Source organism: Natrix helvetica (genome assembly GCF_964273705.1).
Source record: "Natrix helvetica genome assembly, chromosome: 1".
In the NCBI taxonomy this organism is placed as follows: Eukaryota; Metazoa; Chordata; class Lepidosauria; order Squamata; family Natricidae; genus Natrix; species Natrix helvetica.
Genome location: NC_138548.1, coordinates 376,514,893 through 376,532,212, shown reverse-complemented (window position 1 = coordinate 376,532,212; position 17,320 = coordinate 376,514,893). Strand labels below are relative to the sequence as shown.

Genomic DNA, 17,320 nt, shown 5'->3' with positions numbered 1-17,320 from the left:
CCTATTCCTATTCTATGATCCCCTTTTGCGGCCATGGGACAAGCAAAGTCAACGGGGAAGCCAGATTCCCTTAACAACCGCATTGCTAGTTTAACAACTGCAGGGATTCCCTTAACAACTCTGGCGAGGAAGGTCGCAAAATGGGGCAAATCTCCCTTCACATCTGTCAAGCAACAAAGATGATTAGGGGACTGGAGACTAAAACATATGAAGAACGGTTGCAGGAACTGGGTATGTTTAGCTTAAGAGAAAGAAGGACTAGGGGAGACATGATAGCAGTGTTCCAATATCTCAGGGGTTGCCACAAAGAAGAGGGAGTCAAACTATTCTCCAAGGCACCTGAGGGTAGAACAAGAAGCAATGGGTGGAAACTAATCAAGGAGAGAAGCAACTTAGAACTGAGGAGAACTTTCCTGGCAGTTAGAACAATTAATCAGTGGAACAGCTTGCCTCCAGAAGTTGTGAATGCCCCAAGAAGATGCTGGATAGCCATTTGTCTGAAACGGTATAGGGTTTCCTGCCTAGGCAGGGGGTTGGACTAGAAGACCTCCAAGGTCCCTTCCAACTCTACTATTGTATTATTGTAAGCAACAGAAAGGTGGGGCTCAATTATGGTCGAAAGCCAAGGACGACCAGCAGGAGCCTCCAGCCTCAAAAGAGGTGCAAAATTAAAGGGTCCGCTTAAGGCCGGCCTCTCTAGGAAGAAGCGCTATCTCGCCCGCAACTCCGAGGTTCGCGGAGGAGACGGCGGGACCGGGGCAAGGGGGGCGGGCGGGCGAGTGGCGGCTGCGCTTTCCTAGAGCGCCTCCGCAAGGAAGAGGTATTTTCGTTTTCTCTCCCGGGAAAGCTGGGAAGGTGGTGGTGAGTGGGTGATTTCCCCCCCCTCGCAAAAAAAGTCGGGGGGGTGGAGACCAGCGCAGCCTGCCTGGTTCAACTCCTCGCTTTCTTCGCCTGGGGAATCTCGACTGGATCTCCTACGTGCCTGCCGCGATCCATAGAGCTTCGTAAGCGGGAGGTGAGAGGGACCTTTGGCTAGCCTCCCATCCTCTCTTGGCCGCTTCTGGGCGGTCGGGATGTGGGGTGGGGTTATAGGAAGGGGTCCTTCTGTGCTGGGACCTGGGAAAAGCCAGGTTATGTAGCCACGGGTTTGTGTAACGCTTCTGTGGGAAAGACTTGGGGACAGCAGGAAAAACAGCCGTGGGAACGGTGAGATAAACAGAATAATGAAGAGTTGGAAGGGACCTTCGAGGTCTTCTAGTCCAACCCCCTGCTTGGAAACCTACTGTCCCCACTGCTCTGGAAACCCTACCATTCCAAGCAATTGGTTGCCCAGTCTCTTCTTAAAAGCTTCCAGCGTGGTAGCATTCGCAATTCCTGGAGGAAATTTGTCCCAACTGATTAGTCCTCGATTTACAACGGTTCATGTGCTGGGGTGGCGCAATGGTTAAAGTACTGCAGGGCTAACTCGCTGCTCACTGCCAGGAGTTCGATTCTGACCAGCTCAAGGTTGACTCGGTCTTCTGAGGCCGATGAAAAGGAGGACCCAGATTGCTTGGGGAAATAGGCTGATTTTGTAAACCAATTAGAGAAGGCTGCAAAAGCACTGTGAAGTGGTATATAAGTATAAGGGCTTTTGCTATTGCTGTTTAGCAACCGTTCAAAGTTACAAAGGCATTGGGGAAAAGGTGACATGACCATTTTTCACACTTATGGCCATGGCAGCATCTCCATGATCACGTGGTTTGCATTCAAAGGCTTTGACAACTGGTTCACATCGATGACGGTTGCAGTGTCCCAGGATCATGTGACCATATTTTGCAAACGTCTGACGAACTAAGTCTACAGGGAAGCCGAATTCACTTAACAACCATGTTACTAATTTAACAACTGCGGTGATTCACTTAACAAATGTGGCAAGAGAAGTTATAATATGGGGCGAAACTCACTTAACAAATGTCTCACTTAGCAACATAAATTTTGGCCTCAATTGTGGTCGTAAGTCGAGGACTACCTGTATTCCAAAGAAGAAGGGGAATCCCAGAGGAATTAATTGGTATTTTCGCCGAGGGATATAAGATGGCCCAGCTTTGGGGCCAGAGAAGAATCCCCTCTTTGCAATATTCATTTTATCTTTTGTTTTTTTTCTTTGATTCTGGCTATTATTTCAGATGCAGGAGCCCTTGGTGAAGGCGGTCTTGGTAACCCCTGAAGTCAGAGAAAGTCTCTCCCATCCATCTATGGATCAGCTATTGGAAACTCCTGATCAAAATCCTCTTTGCTGTGGATCAGCAACTGCTCAGGTGGGATAGTTTCATCAGAAACATTTGGGAGTCTGCTTTCATCATGAGATTCAGGATTGGATGGCTAATGTTGCTTTCAAGATGGTTAGTTAAGCGCAAGGTATCAAGAAATCAAATAGAATGTGGAATATACCGTAGAAGAACAGAGTTGGAAGGGACCTTGGAGGTCTTCTAGTCCAACCCCCTGCTCAGGCAGGAAACCCTATACCATTTCAGACAGTCATCCATTCCCTTCTTAAAAATTTTCAACATAGGAGCATTCACAACTTCTGGAGGCAAGTCGTTCCACCGATTAATGTTCACTGTCAGGAAATTTTTCCTAAGTTGCTTCTCTCTTTCATCGGTTTCCATCCATCCAATTCATAAATGGAACCAGTTGAGTATTTATGTTTCTTCTGCCTGAAATAGATTACAGTCCTGTATTTAAAATAAATGTCAGGTCCCAAAACAAAGAATGACATGGGATGATTCTTCCAAGCTGACTCCTTTATTGTGCTTCCTCACGTAATAAAGTCTTGCTAAACTAACAAACCTGGCTCAAAAACAGTAACTGCGAGAGGGACTTTGGAGTCCTAGTGGACGATCACTTAAACATGAGCCAGCAGGGTGCGGCAGCAGCCAAAAAAAGCTAATACAATCATAGGTTGTATAAACAGAGGCATAGAATGAAAATCAGGTGAAGTTATTAGTACCGCTTTATAAGGCTTTAGTAAGGCCACACCTAGAATACTGCATTCAGTTTTGGTCACCACATTACAAAAAAGATGTTGAGACTTTGGAAAAAGTGCAAAGAAGAACAGCTGGACTAAAGAACTAAAATGTATGAAGAACGGTTGCAGGACTTCGGTCCGGCTAGTCTAGAGAACAGAAAGAGTATGGGGACATGATAGCAGTCTTCCAGTATTTGAGAGGCTGCCATAAGGAGAAGGGAGTCAATTTATTTTCCAAAGCACCAGAAGGCAAAGCAAGAATGGATGGAAACTAATCAAGGGGAGAAGCAACCTGGAATTAAGGAGAAACTTCCTAACAGAGAGGAAAATTAACCAGTGGAAGAGCTTGCAGTCAGAAGTTGTGGGTGCTTCATCACTGGAGGCTTTTAAGAAGAGACTGGACAGTCACTATTCTGAAATGGTATAGGATCTCCTGCTTGAGCAGGGGGTTGGACTAGAAGACCTCCAAGGTCCCTTCCAGCTCTATTCTGATTCTAAGCACTCTGTTATCTGCATCTAGAACTATTAGGGAGGGGCTGTTTTCACCCTCTTTCTCTCACATAAAATATCTGGACCGATTTGTCTCTCATTCCTCTGGAATGTTCCCACTCCCTCCTGGAAATCCAGCCCACCTACATTCCATCACAATGAACGCCTTGCTATCTTAGGGATGTGCAAACAGGGGAATGAGTTCTTTTGTTTATTCACTTCCATTAACATATTAGTAAGGATTCACAACCGGTCAAAACAAAGAAGTGAAATCATGGCAAGAAGAATCACATTAGATTTAAATTGTGATCGGATTTAATAATAATAATATATGAGATTTGAAATCTTGGCAGAGGCAACCATAAAACCTGATCATAGATCTTTTTTTTAAAAAAAGGATAATTTTCCTTCTTGCAAAATTTGACTTTTAGAATATTGGAAATCTGGGAGAGAACTTTCTGGGATGTCTGTTAAGGAATGTTTCCTTTGACTTTCAGGGCTCAATAATCTTCGAGGAGGTGGCTGTGAATTTCACGGAGGAGGAGTGGGTGCTGCTGGATCCCAGCCAGAGAGCTTTATACGGAGAGGTCATGCTGGAGAATTTTAGGAATGTGGCCGATCTGGGTAAGGACCCGTTTTGCTCTGGATTCAATTGTGGAAAGTCTATTGCCATAAGTGCTCAAAAGCACCTTCTAGCTAGAAGAAGGACATTCTGCCTTGGTTTTTGTTTTGTTTTTTCCTAAAATCAAAATAAATATAGTAAATGCAAAAGTTGGCAGATGCTTCACAGGATCTTTTCTCAATTGAGCTTTTGTTGTGATTTGATTGAAGAGCAGATAACCTGAACAACTTTAGGTGGAGCCGATAGCGCCCTAAATCTCTCTGGCATCCGTGTCTGTGGAGATTTCTCAAGTCATCCAGGTCATGGTTGTCCCAAAGGTGCTTTTTTTTTAAAGAGGCAGCTGGACGTTCTTGTTTTTCTTAAGACGTTTTGCTTATCATCCAAGAAGCTTCCTCAGCTCTGACCGGATTTGCTGGGGAATAGAAGGATTTACACTCCCTGCAGACAAATGGTCATTTGCATTCATAAATGCATGGCACAACAAAGGAGTACAAACCCAGAAGTACACCTGTATTTAAAAGACAAAGGCCACTCTTGAAGATAGCAAAGTCCACATTTCGGAGACATATAATTGTTGCGGTATCCTTATGGTCACATGATCAAAATTCGGATGCTTGGCAACTGGCATGTATTTATGACGGTTGCAGTGTCCCGGAGTTAGGTGATCCCTTTTTTGCGACCTTCTGACAAGCGAAGTCAAAGGGGGAGTTAGATTCACTTAGCAACCATGTTATGAACTTAACTGCAGTGATTGACTAAGCAACCGTGGCAAGAAAGGTTGTGAAAATGAGGCAGAACTCACTTAACAACGGTTTTGCTTAGCAACAGAAATTTTGGCCTCAATTGTGGTTGTTAGTCAAGATCCAGCTGTAGTGGCCGTACCTGATTTTTCTACCTGAGCCGTGGCAAAATGATCTGGTTTTTCAGTTTCTTCCGTCTTGGTCAGACCATTTTCTGGCAGATTTATCACCTTTCTCCGGCATCACCTCCAGCCACCAAGAGCCTAGGTTTTTTTAGATCAGTCTGCTCCAGGAAAGGGGTGGATCCCAAGGAGTTCTAGAAGACGTTTGGCTCTGCTTCTTGGCCTGTCTGAGTCCCAGTGGCTACCTGGAATGGGGTTGGGGTCTTGCCCCTGAGTGCCCTGTTTACTGTATTGTCATTGCACCTCGTTACAATGAAATTAAATGCCATCTTTAGTGTACATCAAACTTAAGAAAACTATAAAAATAAAACAAAAACGCACATTCCCCTCCCCACTGCTCTTGGTGTTTCAGGCAAAAAGAAAAACGAAAAGAAAGAAATTCCTCTTGAAATTAAAGTGGGGAAGAGTTAAAAGGACATAAATGTCTCAGCCAGAACTGTAAATAAAATGAAAGTTCTTACGCACATGAACAGGAAATCAGCCAAATTTTCCATATACAGATACCAACGTCTGCAGTACTTTTCATTCATGAACAATTACTGAGATTAATTTTCTTTTCTTTTTCCCTTTCTTCAAATCAGCTTATGAGCAGGAGAACTGCGAGCACCGTAGGATAGCACTATTACAAATGAACACGTCCGAAGAAAGGATGTTTGAACATCAAGACGCTCTTCAGAAGGGTATGAAAAGTTGCATAAGAAACGGAGGGGAGAGGTCTTCTTATCCGAGTGAGGCCGGTGACCTCCAAACCCAGGAAGTTCACCAAGGAGAAGAAAAGGGAGAATATTTCAGATGTGCCAAAGGAGACGAAGAAAACTCTGATTTCATTCAATATTGTACAACCCAAACCGAAGAGAAACAATATGAATATCAAGAGGATGGGCAAAGTATCAGCTCTACCTCCTACCTTGCCTTACATCGCCCATCGTACGCCAAAGAGATACCAGGTGCATTTATAAATTGTGAGGGAAATTTCCATTTCAGCAGTCGCCTAATTTCCCACAAAGAAGAGAAGCCGTACGAGCGTGGAGTGGATTTCAGTGTGAAACAGTTACTTACTTTATCCCCCAAAAATCCCCCAAGGGAGAATAAACCTTATAAGTGTTTGAGGTGTGAAAAGACGTTCACTCAGAGAAGTAACCTTGTCATACATGAACGGACCCACACAGGAGAGAGACCATATGTGTGCCCGGTGTGTGGAAGAGGATTCAGTCAGAGCAGTCACCTTAAAACACACCAACGATCCCACACGGGGGAGAAACCGTATACATGCAGGGAATGTGGGAAGAGCTTCAGTTGCAGCAGTTATTTTATTTGCCATAAAAGGATTCACACGGGGGAGAAGCCATATAAATGCTTAGAGTGCGGAAAGGACTTTAATTGTAGCAGTCGCCTTGCATCTCATAAAAGAAAACACACTGGAGAGAAGCCACATAAGTGCACGGAATGTGGAAAGAAGTTTTCCTATAAGGACGGCCTGATGAGACACCAACGCACCCACACTGGGGAGAAGCCATATGCATGCCTGGTGTGTGGAAAGACATTTAGTGGACGATCTGAACACAGAAGCCATGAAAGGATCCACACGGGGGAGAAACCTTACAGGTGCGTCGAATGTGGGAACAGCTTCCGTAAGTACAGTAATTTCATTCGCCACAAAATGGTCCACACAGGAGAAAAACCGTACAAATGCATGGAGTGCGGAAAAAGCTTCACTCAGAACGTGAACCTCATCAAACACAAAAGAATCCATGCGGGAGAAAAACCGTATAAATGCGCCGACAATGGGAAAAATCTCAACCAGTCAAATCGTCTTTCGCAACTCGAATTCACAACCACAGAGAACCCAAAATTCGGAAGCTTTCCTCTCTAATGTTTTCTTCTAAAATATGGGACTCTTGTGGGGGAAACTATAGAAAGATGGGGGTCTGTGCAGAAATATTCAATTGGAAGAATAGACTTATCAGACCTAGGAAACCACATGGGCCAACCTTAATGTCCTGAGTGAGAAAAGATTCAAATGGCCCTTTGGATTTAGGCCCTTATTCCCATAAAAGATTTTATTTTGGGAGGAACACCTCAAGTACGTACAAACTCTTTGACTATCAGGACTCGCTCTAAAGACACTTAAACATGACTTGCCATTGCCCCAGGACAGATTTCTATGGCGTTTCTTTCATAAGCTTCTGTTTCCCTGCAAACGACACAACAGAAGCTTATGAAAGAAAAAGATCTTACCTCTTGCTGCGCTGCAGATGTTGGGATGCCCCACTATCCCACCAGCCAGCTGGTCTTCGGTTCCCTGCTGCATGTCCACACATGTGCGTGACATAGCCAGACATTGTTAGACCATGAATGAAGGTCTAACATGAAGAAGGCGAACAGGGTTTATCAATGAACAGTTTAACAGTTGGAATCAAGTACCATGAAAACATTGAGGCTGGGGGAAAATGTTTAGCCTTGTAAAAAAAAGCGTCCAAGAGGGATATAAAAGTATTTGATGAGGTGTCCCTCAGAAGAGAGGAAAACCTTGTCCAGGATTGTCCCACAGTACAGAATAAGTGTGACAGAATCCAGGTGGATGTTACCCAAATGTCATGATAATAATGTAAAACTGACCAATGCACAAATACCTCAACGGACTCCAGCCTTAATAAAGACAGATATGAACGTCTTTCTCTCCAAAATCTTTTACTTTTAGCCAACTCTTCAAATATTTGGCTGGAGTTCTTTGTTAATTTAATTGTTGAATTTATTTGGGCTTCTTTTCCTCCTTTCCAATGGAACATGCTATTTTCTGGGGCTGTATCTTTTTTAAAAGTGTAGATGGTTTTCCTTCTTTTTGGTATCCTGAATCTCCTGGCATAAGTGAGATGCTTCTATCTCTCTATAACTCATTAAATGATAGGGTTTATTTGCCATCCTGTCCATCTGGTCAAAGCCATGCTGTAAGTTTGTGATACCGGTGGCTCTTGCCCAGTTGTGGTTTGATTTGCCTTGTCTAGTTTTGGGGGCTGTTCTGCTGCTTTTTTTTTTTTTTTTTTTGTCCCTCTTGCTTAACAAATGTCTCACTTAGCCGCAGGAACGTTGGGCTCCGTTGTGGTCATAACTTGAGGACTAGCTGTACTGGGGATCCTGACTTTTAAAAGACCTGTAAGGAGCCCAAAGAATCAGATACAGGTAGTCCTCGACTAACAGCAGTTCACTTAGTGACCATTCACTGAATGTGACTTAGGACCATTTTTCAAAGTTACAACCTCCCCCGTGATCAAAATTAAAGATGCTTGGCAACTGCTTCATACTTAGGACCGTTGCTGTGTCCCAAGGTCATGCGGTCCCCTTTTACAACCTCCCAAGCAGCAAAGTCAATGGGGAGCCAGATTCACTTAACAACCGTGGTACTAATTTTATCAACTGCAATGATTCGCTTAACTGTGGTGTGGAAGGTGGCAAAACGGGTCGCAAAGCTCACTTAAAGAAACGTCTGACTTGGCCGAGGAAACGTTGGGCTCCGTTATGGTCATAAGTCGAGGACTAGCCGAGGTGGCACAGTGGTTAGAGTGTAGTACTACAGGCTACTTCAGCTAACTGTTAGCTGCAGTTCAGCAGTTCAAATCCCACCAGGCTCAAGGCTGACTCAGCCTTCCATCCTTCCCAGGTGGGTAAAATGGGGACCCAGATTGTTGGGGCCGATAGGCTGACTCTGTAAAATTGCTTTTATGAAGCGGTATATAAGTCTAAGTGCTACTGCTATTGCTGGCTGTACTGGGGGGAAATCCTCTCTTTCCAAAGACCAGAAATGAGCCCGAAGAATCAAAAATCCAGCATGAGCAGGAGTGAGACGGAGCATGCGCAAGAGAGAGCTTTGACAAGCAGGGGGCTCCTGCGGGAAAGAAGGGGGAACCTTCGGGGGCATGTTTAAAGGGGAGGATCGAGAAGGAGGCCGGAGGAGCGGTGCCTCTCTAGGAAGGAGTTCTCTCTCGCCCGTAGCCCGGGCCTCCCGAAGGAGTGCGGGGGAGGGGGGCGTTTCTCCGTGAGCGGATTCCCGGGAATCGGTAGCGGCTACATTTCTCCGGATCCGGATCGCCGGCAAGCGCGATCTCGCTTTTCTCGGGGGAGGTGGAGGAGGAGAAAGCGGGGAAGGTGAATCTGCAGCGGAGCGGCTGGGCGTCCGGAGTCTGGCCGGGCAGGAGAGGAGAGGAGCGGGCTAGAGGCGCGGCGGGGCATCCCGATGGAAGGAGGAGAAGGAGGAGGTCGGCAACAGCGCCGTTGAGCCCCAGGAGAAGGAGGAGGGCCGGGCCGCAGTCAGAGCCTCCCCGAGGAGCCGCCGGGCTCAGAGACCGAGCGCTTCCGTTGCTTTAGGCTGCCGAGCCTCGGCGGGGCCCCGGGCGCTCTGCAGCCGGCTGCAGCAGCTTCGCCCCCAGCTCGCTAAAGCCCCGAGGAGGAGGAGGAGGAAGAGCAGCCGAGCTCCCGGGGATGAAGGAGGAGCGGGGGTGGGGGATTCCGGAGCGGATCCTGGCTGGGCTGCCCCCGGAGATGGCGGGCTGGCTGCAGGAGGGCCGGGCGGAGAGCTGCTCCCGGGTGGTGGCGACCCTGCCCGGAGGCTTCCCGCTCAGCTCTCCTCCGGCCCAGGAGGGGTGGCAGGGGAGGGGATATTCTCTCCCGGGATGATCTCCTCGTGGCGTGGTTTCCTTTAAACTTGTCATCCACCTCAAATGCAGGTGGCAGGTTTGCAGAAGAGACTTTGTTTCCCTTCCCTTTCAGTCCCAGAGTCCTGTTTCCCAGTCCAGTTTATTCCACAGGAAGAGTAGAATAGAAGTAGAAATATAATTCTTTATTAGCCAAGTGTGATTGGACACACAAGGAATTTGTCTTTGGTGCATAAGCTCTCAGTGTACATGAAAGATACATTCGTCAAGAATCATAAAGTACAGTACTTAATGATAGTCACGAGGTACAAATAAGCAATCAGGAAACAATAACAATATCAATCGTAAGGATACAAGCAATAAAGCTATAATCCTGCAGTCATAAGTGGGAGGAGATGGGTGATAGGAACGATGAGAAGACTAATAGGGAATTCCCATCTCCCAACTATAGATAAAACCCCGTCCAGCTTTGGAGACCCAAATGCAAGTTGTAACTCAGGCTTCCTGCTCAGCTCTCCTCCGGTCCAGGAGGGGAAGCAGGTATCCCCTCCTGGGAGGAAGATACAGTTCCCCTGCCCAGCTCAAAGGCAGGTCCTATCAATAGAAGATGCTCTGGTTTCCCCGCCAGTTGCAGTCCCAGAATTCCCTCTTTCCCCATCCAGGTTATAGGTAGTCCTCAACAACGGTTCATTTAGTGATCATTCGAAGGAATGATGGAATGTGAGGAGCTCCCTTCCTGGGAGGAAGAAGGGCTGCTTGCCTGGCCCAGCTAGCAACAACTTTGGTTTCCCTCCATTTTCGGTCCCAGAGTTCCCTTTCCCCGCCTAGATTACAGGTAGTCCTCAATTTAACAACAGTTCCTTTACTGACCATTCAAAGTGACAATGGAAAAAGTGACTTCGACCATTTTTCACACTTAATAACCGTTGTGGCATCATGTGATTTTCAGTCCCAGAGTCGTGTTTCCCCCATCCAGATTATTCCACAACATGGAGAAATATCCTAAGGGAATTTGCATCTCCAACTATGAATATAAGGTGTGACTCAGCCTTCCGTCTTTCCGAGTTCGGTAAAATGAGGACCCAGATTGTGGGGGCAATATAGCGACTCTGTAAAACAGCTTAGAGAGGGTTGTAAAGCACTGTGAAGTGATATATAAGCCTTAAGTGCTATTGCTATATAACATGGTCCAGTTGGGGTGGGGGAGAGAGAAGAATCCCCGCCATCCTATGTTCAGTTGTTTTAATCCAATTATTTTTCTGTGATCCCGGCTGTTGATTTCAGATGCAGGAGCTTCTGAAGCAGTCAGTCTTGGTAACTCCTGAAGGAAGAGACGATCTCTCCCATCCCTCCTCTATGAAGCAGCTCTGGGGAAGCATCTCTGAAGAGGATCAAAACCCTCGTTGTCATGGATCAGCAACAGCTCAGGTGGGAAAGCTTTAGAAGAACGGGGGAACATTTCGGGATCTGGTTCTGTCATGAGACTCAATGCAGATCATGATAAGGAGGTCAAGTGGTGAGATCAGGATTCATTGGCATGGTTTCCAAGTTCACTGTTGAAGCGCAACATATTAGAAGCTGAATATATTCATAGAATCACTTGTGTGTTTGCGGGGGTTTTGTGCCTTAAAACAAATGCCTCGCAATGTTAGGCATGTGCAAGAAGAGGAATCACTATCTTCTATCTATATATATATATATAAATGGCTCTGTGTGTGTGCGTGTGTGTATGTGTTCCAGCATAACTCTGAAACGCCTCGACCAATTTCAACCAAATTTGATGACTTACTCTTTGGAAAAAAATACTCTGGAGGTAAGACACCCCTAACACCCCTCGGTGTGTGTGTTCTGTATACGGCCTGTTGTGCCTTAAAACGGCTTCTACCGTACAGCCTTAAATGGCTTCTACTGTACAGCGTGTCAGGCCTGCAGCCAGTTCCTTTTAGAATCTTTGGCCTGCCACACTCTCTCTTATTTTGCTATGCTGTTTCATTAGTGGGGAATTGGGAGGGGGAATAGGAATAGAATGTGTTGTTGAAATAAAAAATTCCTTTCTAGAAGCCCAAGGTCATCCTTTGTCTCTGCATCTCTGAGCCTGACTGGAACTGGATGGGTGGAACTGCCAGCGTGGCAGTGGAAGATTGGACCATGTGATGGACTTGTGGGTGTGGGGGCAAGATCATGAACTTTCAACTGGGTGGAAAACCAGTTTTTCTAAACATTAGAATTTGTGGCGACGTTCATGGAAGGAGGCTTGGAAAAATAAATACTGGGTTATCAACTAGTTATTAATATATTAGTTGGGAGTCCTCACAAAACAACCAAAGAAGTCTATTTATAGCAAGAGAACAGCCTTAACGTTAAATTCTAACCAAATTAAGTGGCACATATGAAATCTTTGGAAAGGCAGCCATAAAACCTAGTATCATGTCCGAAAGAAGAGCATTTTCTCTCTTGCAAAACTCATTTTTAGGATGTTGGAAAATCTGGGAGAGAACATTCTGCAGTCTCTGTTAAGGAATGTTTCATTTGACTTTCAGGATTCGGTGTCCTTTGAGGAGGTGGCTGTGTATTTCACGGAGGAGGAGTGGGCGCTGCTGGATCCCAGCCAGAGAGCCTTGCACGGGGAAGTCATGCTGGAGAATTTTAGGAGTGTGGCCGCTCTGGGTAAGGCTCCACTTTGCTCTGGGTTCAAATAATTGTGGAAATTGTTTGTTATCCATGTGGTGAGATGGCACCTTTGAGCTAGAAGAAGGGCATTCTGGGCCTTTTTATTTCTAAGAGGAAAATAAATTTATGTAGAAGTTACTAGAGATACTTTATTGCACAGTCCCCCAACCTTACTGGATTGGCAACCTGGAACTGGGGATTGGGGGGGGGGGGGAAGAGAGGATGGGATGATTTTTTGGGAGGGGCAAGCACATGTGCGTCTGTGCACATGCACGAGCGCGTACGATGTTTGCACCAACACGAGCATGGGTGGGGCCATGAGCACCTGCAACAAGGCTCACACAAGTGGGTCTATGAGTGTCCATGACAATACTTGTACGAGTGGATCCAGGATGAGGGTCACAGAAGTGGGTCATCTTCTCACGCGGCCCAGTGGCGATTAGCTCGCAGTCCGATAGTGGACCACAGACCACAAGTTGGAGTCCCCTGCTTTATGAGACCTTTATTATTTGAGGTAGTTCTTTAGTGAAGAGTGTAGTTTCTCTCCGATCTGATTATAGAGCAGGTAACCTAAACAGCTTCAGGAGAGGAAGGTACTGACCCAAATGTCCCTGACATCTGTTCTTTACAGCCCTCCAATTTCTTAGGTTGTCTGAAAATCGGTGACAGTTTTCATATTGGCAGTTAGGCCAAAGGGGCCTTTATTTATTTATTTATTTATATTTGGTGCTTCTAGACCGCCCCCTCTCCCAGAAGGGACTCGGGGCGGTGTACAGTCCATAGAGAATATCACAAAATACAATAAAAAATTAAATATGTACAGTTTGGAGGAGGTTAAAATGCAATTAAAAGAACTGTACAAAGCTAAATAAATATAATTTTTTTAAAATCCCTAAAACAGACACAACAGATTAAAAAACCCTAAGATAACCAGATAATAATACATTTGCCAGGAGGGACAGTTGTAATTATGCCAGGCCTGCTAATCGGAACAGGTGAGTCTTCAATTTTTGCCGGAAGGAGCGGAGGTCAGAAGTGGTTCTAATGTCGGGGGGGAGGTCATTCCAGAGGGTTGGGCCCATCACAGAGAAGGCCCTACTCCTTGGTGTCGCCCGTTGGCATTGCCTAGTGGACGGCACCAGGAGAAGTCCCTCCCTGTGTGAGCGAATTGGCCGCAGGGATGTATGTGGGAGGATGCGATCCCGCAAGTAACTAGGTCCTGTGCCATGGAGCGCTTTAAAGATGGTAATCAGCACCTTGAAACGCACCCGAAAAACCACAGGCAGCCAGTGCAGCTCGCGCAGGAGAGGTGTTACGTGGGAGTACCTCGTACTCCCCATCACAGCCCGCGCGGCTGCGTTCTGAACCAACTGCAGTCTCCGGGCGCGTCCCAAGGGCAGCCCCATGTAGAGAGCGTTGCAGTAATCCAGGCGGGACGTCACCAGCGCATGAGTGACCGTGCGTAGGGCATCCCAGTCCAGTAGGGGGCGCAATTGGCGCACCAGGCGAACCTGGTGGAACGCCCCCCTCGCCACGGCTGCCACATGGTCATCCATTGACAGCCGGGCATCAAGGAGGACGCCCAAATTGGCTCTGAGTAAATCATTTTTAAACTTCCCGCCAGGTTGAAAATAAGTGTGTGTGGGGGTGTTTCTCTTTGAGTGCTTCAGCCCAAGATAGTTGCATAGACTACTGTTAGCGAAGCCTGATACGATTTCAAGAATGTAAGTAGCGGTGAATCCAGTTCGTGCTATAAACCGTTACAGAAGCAACTACACAAGCAATTTAAATTCATATTTTAACATTTCCGCAGTGATACCGCCTGCATTGGCAGTTTAGTATCTTCTCAGCATTTACATGGCTTTTAAAGGAAAGCATAAATTTATAGTGTTCTAGGAATACATAGACGAGACCAGCAAAATTTTGTTTATGCGAGAAACAATGTTTGCAGCGCTTTTTGTTCATGAACAATTTATAAGACTTTTTTTTTTTTTTTTGTGGCTTTTGCTTTCTTCAAATCAGCTTTTGGACAAGAGCACGAGAACTACAGGGAGCAAATGATCAAGTCTGAAGAAGACTTGCTTGTTGGTCAAGAACCATCCCAAAGGATTAAGAAAATCTGTAAAGTGAGTGGAGGGGAGGAACCTCCAGCATCCAATGAAGTCCTTTCTCTCCCAACTTCCCAGGAAGTTCACCAAGGAGAAGAAAAGGGAAAATATCTCTCATGTGGCAAAGGAGACGAAGAGAACTCTGATTTCATTAAATATTCTGTAACCCTGACCGAAGAAGAAGAATATGAATATCAAGGGGATGGGCAAAGTATCAGCTCTACCTCCTATCTTGCCCTACATCGCCCATCGTACATCCAAGAGACACCATATGCATTTATAAATTATGGGGAGAATTTCACTTTCAGCGGTCATATAATTTCCCCTAAAGAGGAGAAACCATATGAGTGTGGAGTGGATTTCAGTAGTAAACAATTACTTATTTTACCCCCCAAAATTCCCCCGAGGGAGAAACCATACGAATGTCTGAGGTGTGAAAAGACATTTGCTCAGAGAGGAAACTTGATCATACATGAACGGACACACACAGGGGAGAAGCCATATGTATGCCTGGTATGTGGGCGAAGATTCAGTCAAAGCGGTCACCTTACGAGACACCAACGATCCCACACGGGGGAGAAACCGTACACGTGCTTGCAGTGTGGAAGGCAGTTCAGTGGACGTTCGAATCTGGTGAAGCACATAAGGAGCCACACGGAGGAGAAACCATTCATATGTACGGAGTGTGGAAAGAGCTTCCGGGACAACAGTGTCCTGCTGTGCCACATGAGGATCCACACGGGAGAAAAACCATTCAAATGCCTGGAGTGCGGGAAGAACTTCAGGCGAAACTGTCACCTTGTGGAACACAAGAGGATCCATACAGGAGAGAGACCCTACCGGTGCTTGGAGTGTGGGAAGAGTTTCAGTCAGAAAAGCAACCTTTTGCAACATAAACGAATTCACACTGGGGAGAAACCCTACACGTGCCCGGAATGTGGAAAGAGTTTCAATCAGAGCAGTCAATTTATTTGCCATAAAAGGATTCACACGGGAGAAAAACCGTACCGGTGCGTTGAGTGTGGGAAACGGTTCGGTCACAATGGTAGCCTTTTGCAGCATAAGAAAATTCACACGGGAGAAAATCCCTATAAATGTGCAGAGTGTGGGAAATGCTTCAATCAGAACTATAAACTTTTGCAACACCAACGGATTCACACGGGGGAGAAGCCGTACCAGTGCAAGGAGTGTGGAAGGAGTTTCAGTTGCAGCAGTGACTTTATTTGTCATAAAAGGATTCACACAGGAGAGAAACCGTATACCTGCCTGGAGTGTGGAAAGGGTTTTAATAAAAGCAGTCGGCTTACATCACATCGAAGAAAACACACAGGAGAGAAGCCATATAAATGCACAGAGTGCGGAAAGAGGTTTTCCTATAGGGATTGCCTCACAAGACACCAACGAACGCACACTGGGGAGAAACCATATATATGCTTGATATGCGGAAAGAAATTTGGTGGACATTCAGGTCTCAGAATCCACGTCAGAATCCACACGGGGGAGAAACCCTACAGGTGCACAGACTGTGGAAAGAGCTTCTGTAAATACAGTAATTTCCTTTGCCACAAAAGGATCCACACAGGAGAAAAACCGTATAAGTGCACAGAATGCGGAAAGAGTTTCACGCAGAACGCGAACCTTGTCAAGCACAAAAGAATTCACACGGGAGAGAAGCCTTACAAATGCGCAGATTGCGGGAAAAGCTTCAACCAGACCAATCACCTTTCGCAACACGAAAGAATCCACACACGAGAAAAACCATAAGACCCCAAGCTTTCCTTCCAAACCTTTTCCCATGTAAAATGGACCCTTGTGGGGGGGAAAATAATACAAATATGTGTACTGTGGAGAAATGTTCAATCAGAGGAGTAACATGATCTAAAAGGCCTAAAAGAAACCATGTGTGAGAATAAAAATGCCCACTGTGAGAAAAGATTCAAATCGCCCTTTGAATTTATGCTCTTATTTTCCCATAAGATATCTTATTTTGGGAGAAACACCTCGCATATGTACAAACTCCAGGACTGACCCTAAACCCACAACAATATGAGTTTGGATGTGCTGCACGGATTTAAAATGTTGTGATAATAGTGTGAAACTGACGGAGACACAAATTTCTCAATGGACTCCAACCTTAATAAAGGCTAATATCCTCATCTCCACAAGGTTATTTTAGCCAATTATTCAAAAATTTGACTAGAGTTCTCTCTTAATTTATTTATTGAAGAATCTATATGTAATGGGGCTTTTCCCCCCTTTCTCTTGGAACATGCTACTTTCTAGGGATGTATCTTTTGTAAAAGTATAGATCATTTTTCCTCTTTTTTTTCTTACCCTTAATCTCTAGGCGTAAATAAGATGTTTCTATCCATAACTCACAAAATGTCGAAGTTTGTTTGCCATCGTTTCCCATCTGGTCAAAGCCAGGGACTGAAAGAAGTGTATTTGTATTTATTAGTTTGTCAAACATGTACAAGATAGCAGGTACAAATATAAACATGGACATGAACGAAAGAAATGAACACAAATAAATGGGGACATAGGACAGGGACAGTAGGCACCCTGTTGCGCTTATCCACGCCCCTTTTACGGACCTCTTAGGAATGGGGTGATAATAAATAAATAACTCCTTATTTGGGAAAAAAGCTTTAGTTCTTTTGGAAGTACACCCATTTGTACCCTTTTTTTTTTTTTTTTTTTGCAGTGGTCCTTAAGTGAACCGACGCTTTGCTATGGTTTAGTTTTACTGAAAAGTGGAAGTTGCTTTCTGGCAAAAATGTAAAATGTGGTCACATGACTACAGCATGCTGCAAACAGCAATAAATGTGGGCGGCTGCCGAGCACCCAATG

At 45.5% G+C, this 17,320-nt stretch overlaps 2 protein-coding genes across 2 annotated transcripts; both read left to right on the top strand.

Moving 5' to 3' along the window:
• The first annotated feature begins 894 nt into the window (after positions 1–894).
• On the top strand, positions 895–7,711 carry LOC309383780 (uncharacterized protein). Its single transcript, XM_081936668.1, has 4 exons — positions 895–1,015; positions 2,169–2,300; positions 3,997–4,123; positions 5,625–7,711. Exons 2-4 carry the CDS (start codon positions 2,169–2,171, stop codon positions 6,914–6,916), a joined length of 1,551 nt encoding a protein of 516 aa, XP_081792794.1. The 5' UTR covers positions 895–1,015; the 3' UTR covers positions 6,917–7,711.
• Positions 7,712–8,663: 952 nt separating this feature from the next.
• LOC309383766 (uncharacterized protein) lies at positions 8,664–17,044 on the top strand. The gene is made up of 4 exons (XM_081936633.1): positions 8,664–8,701; positions 10,977–11,120; positions 12,233–12,359; positions 14,385–17,044. Exons 2-4 carry the CDS (start codon positions 10,977–10,979, stop codon positions 16,232–16,234), a joined length of 2,121 nt encoding a protein of 706 aa, XP_081792759.1. The 5' UTR covers positions 8,664–8,701; the 3' UTR covers positions 16,235–17,044.
• The last annotated feature ends 276 nt before the right edge of the window (positions 17,045–17,320 follow it).

What these genes read in the sequence shown, in the direction of transcription:
- LOC309383766 (XM_081936633.1), top strand. Translation starts at nt 10,977, where the DNA reads ATGCAGGAGCTTCTGAAGCAGTCAGTCTTGGTAACTCCTGAAGGAAGA. An exon ending in ATGGATCAGCAACAGCTCAG is followed by an intron (nt 11,121 to 12,232) that starts GTGGGAAAGCTT and finishes TTTGACTTTCAG; the next exon opens with GATTCGGTGTCCTTTGAGGA. An exon ending in TAGGAGTGTGGCCGCTCTGG is followed by an intron (nt 12,360 to 14,384) that starts GTAAGGCTCCAC and finishes TCTTCAAATCAG; the next exon opens with CTTTTGGACAAGAGCACGAG.
- LOC309383780 (XM_081936668.1), top strand. Translation starts at nt 2,169, where the DNA reads ATGCAGGAGCCCTTGGTGAAGGCGGTCTTGGTAACCCCTGAAGTCAGA. An exon ending in GTGGATCAGCAACTGCTCAG is followed by an intron (nt 2,301 to 3,996) that starts GTGGGATAGTTT and finishes TTTGACTTTCAG; the next exon opens with GGCTCAATAATCTTCGAGGA. An exon ending in TAGGAATGTGGCCGATCTGG is followed by an intron (nt 4,124 to 5,624) that starts GTAAGGACCCGT and finishes TCTTCAAATCAG; the next exon opens with CTTATGAGCAGGAGAACTGC.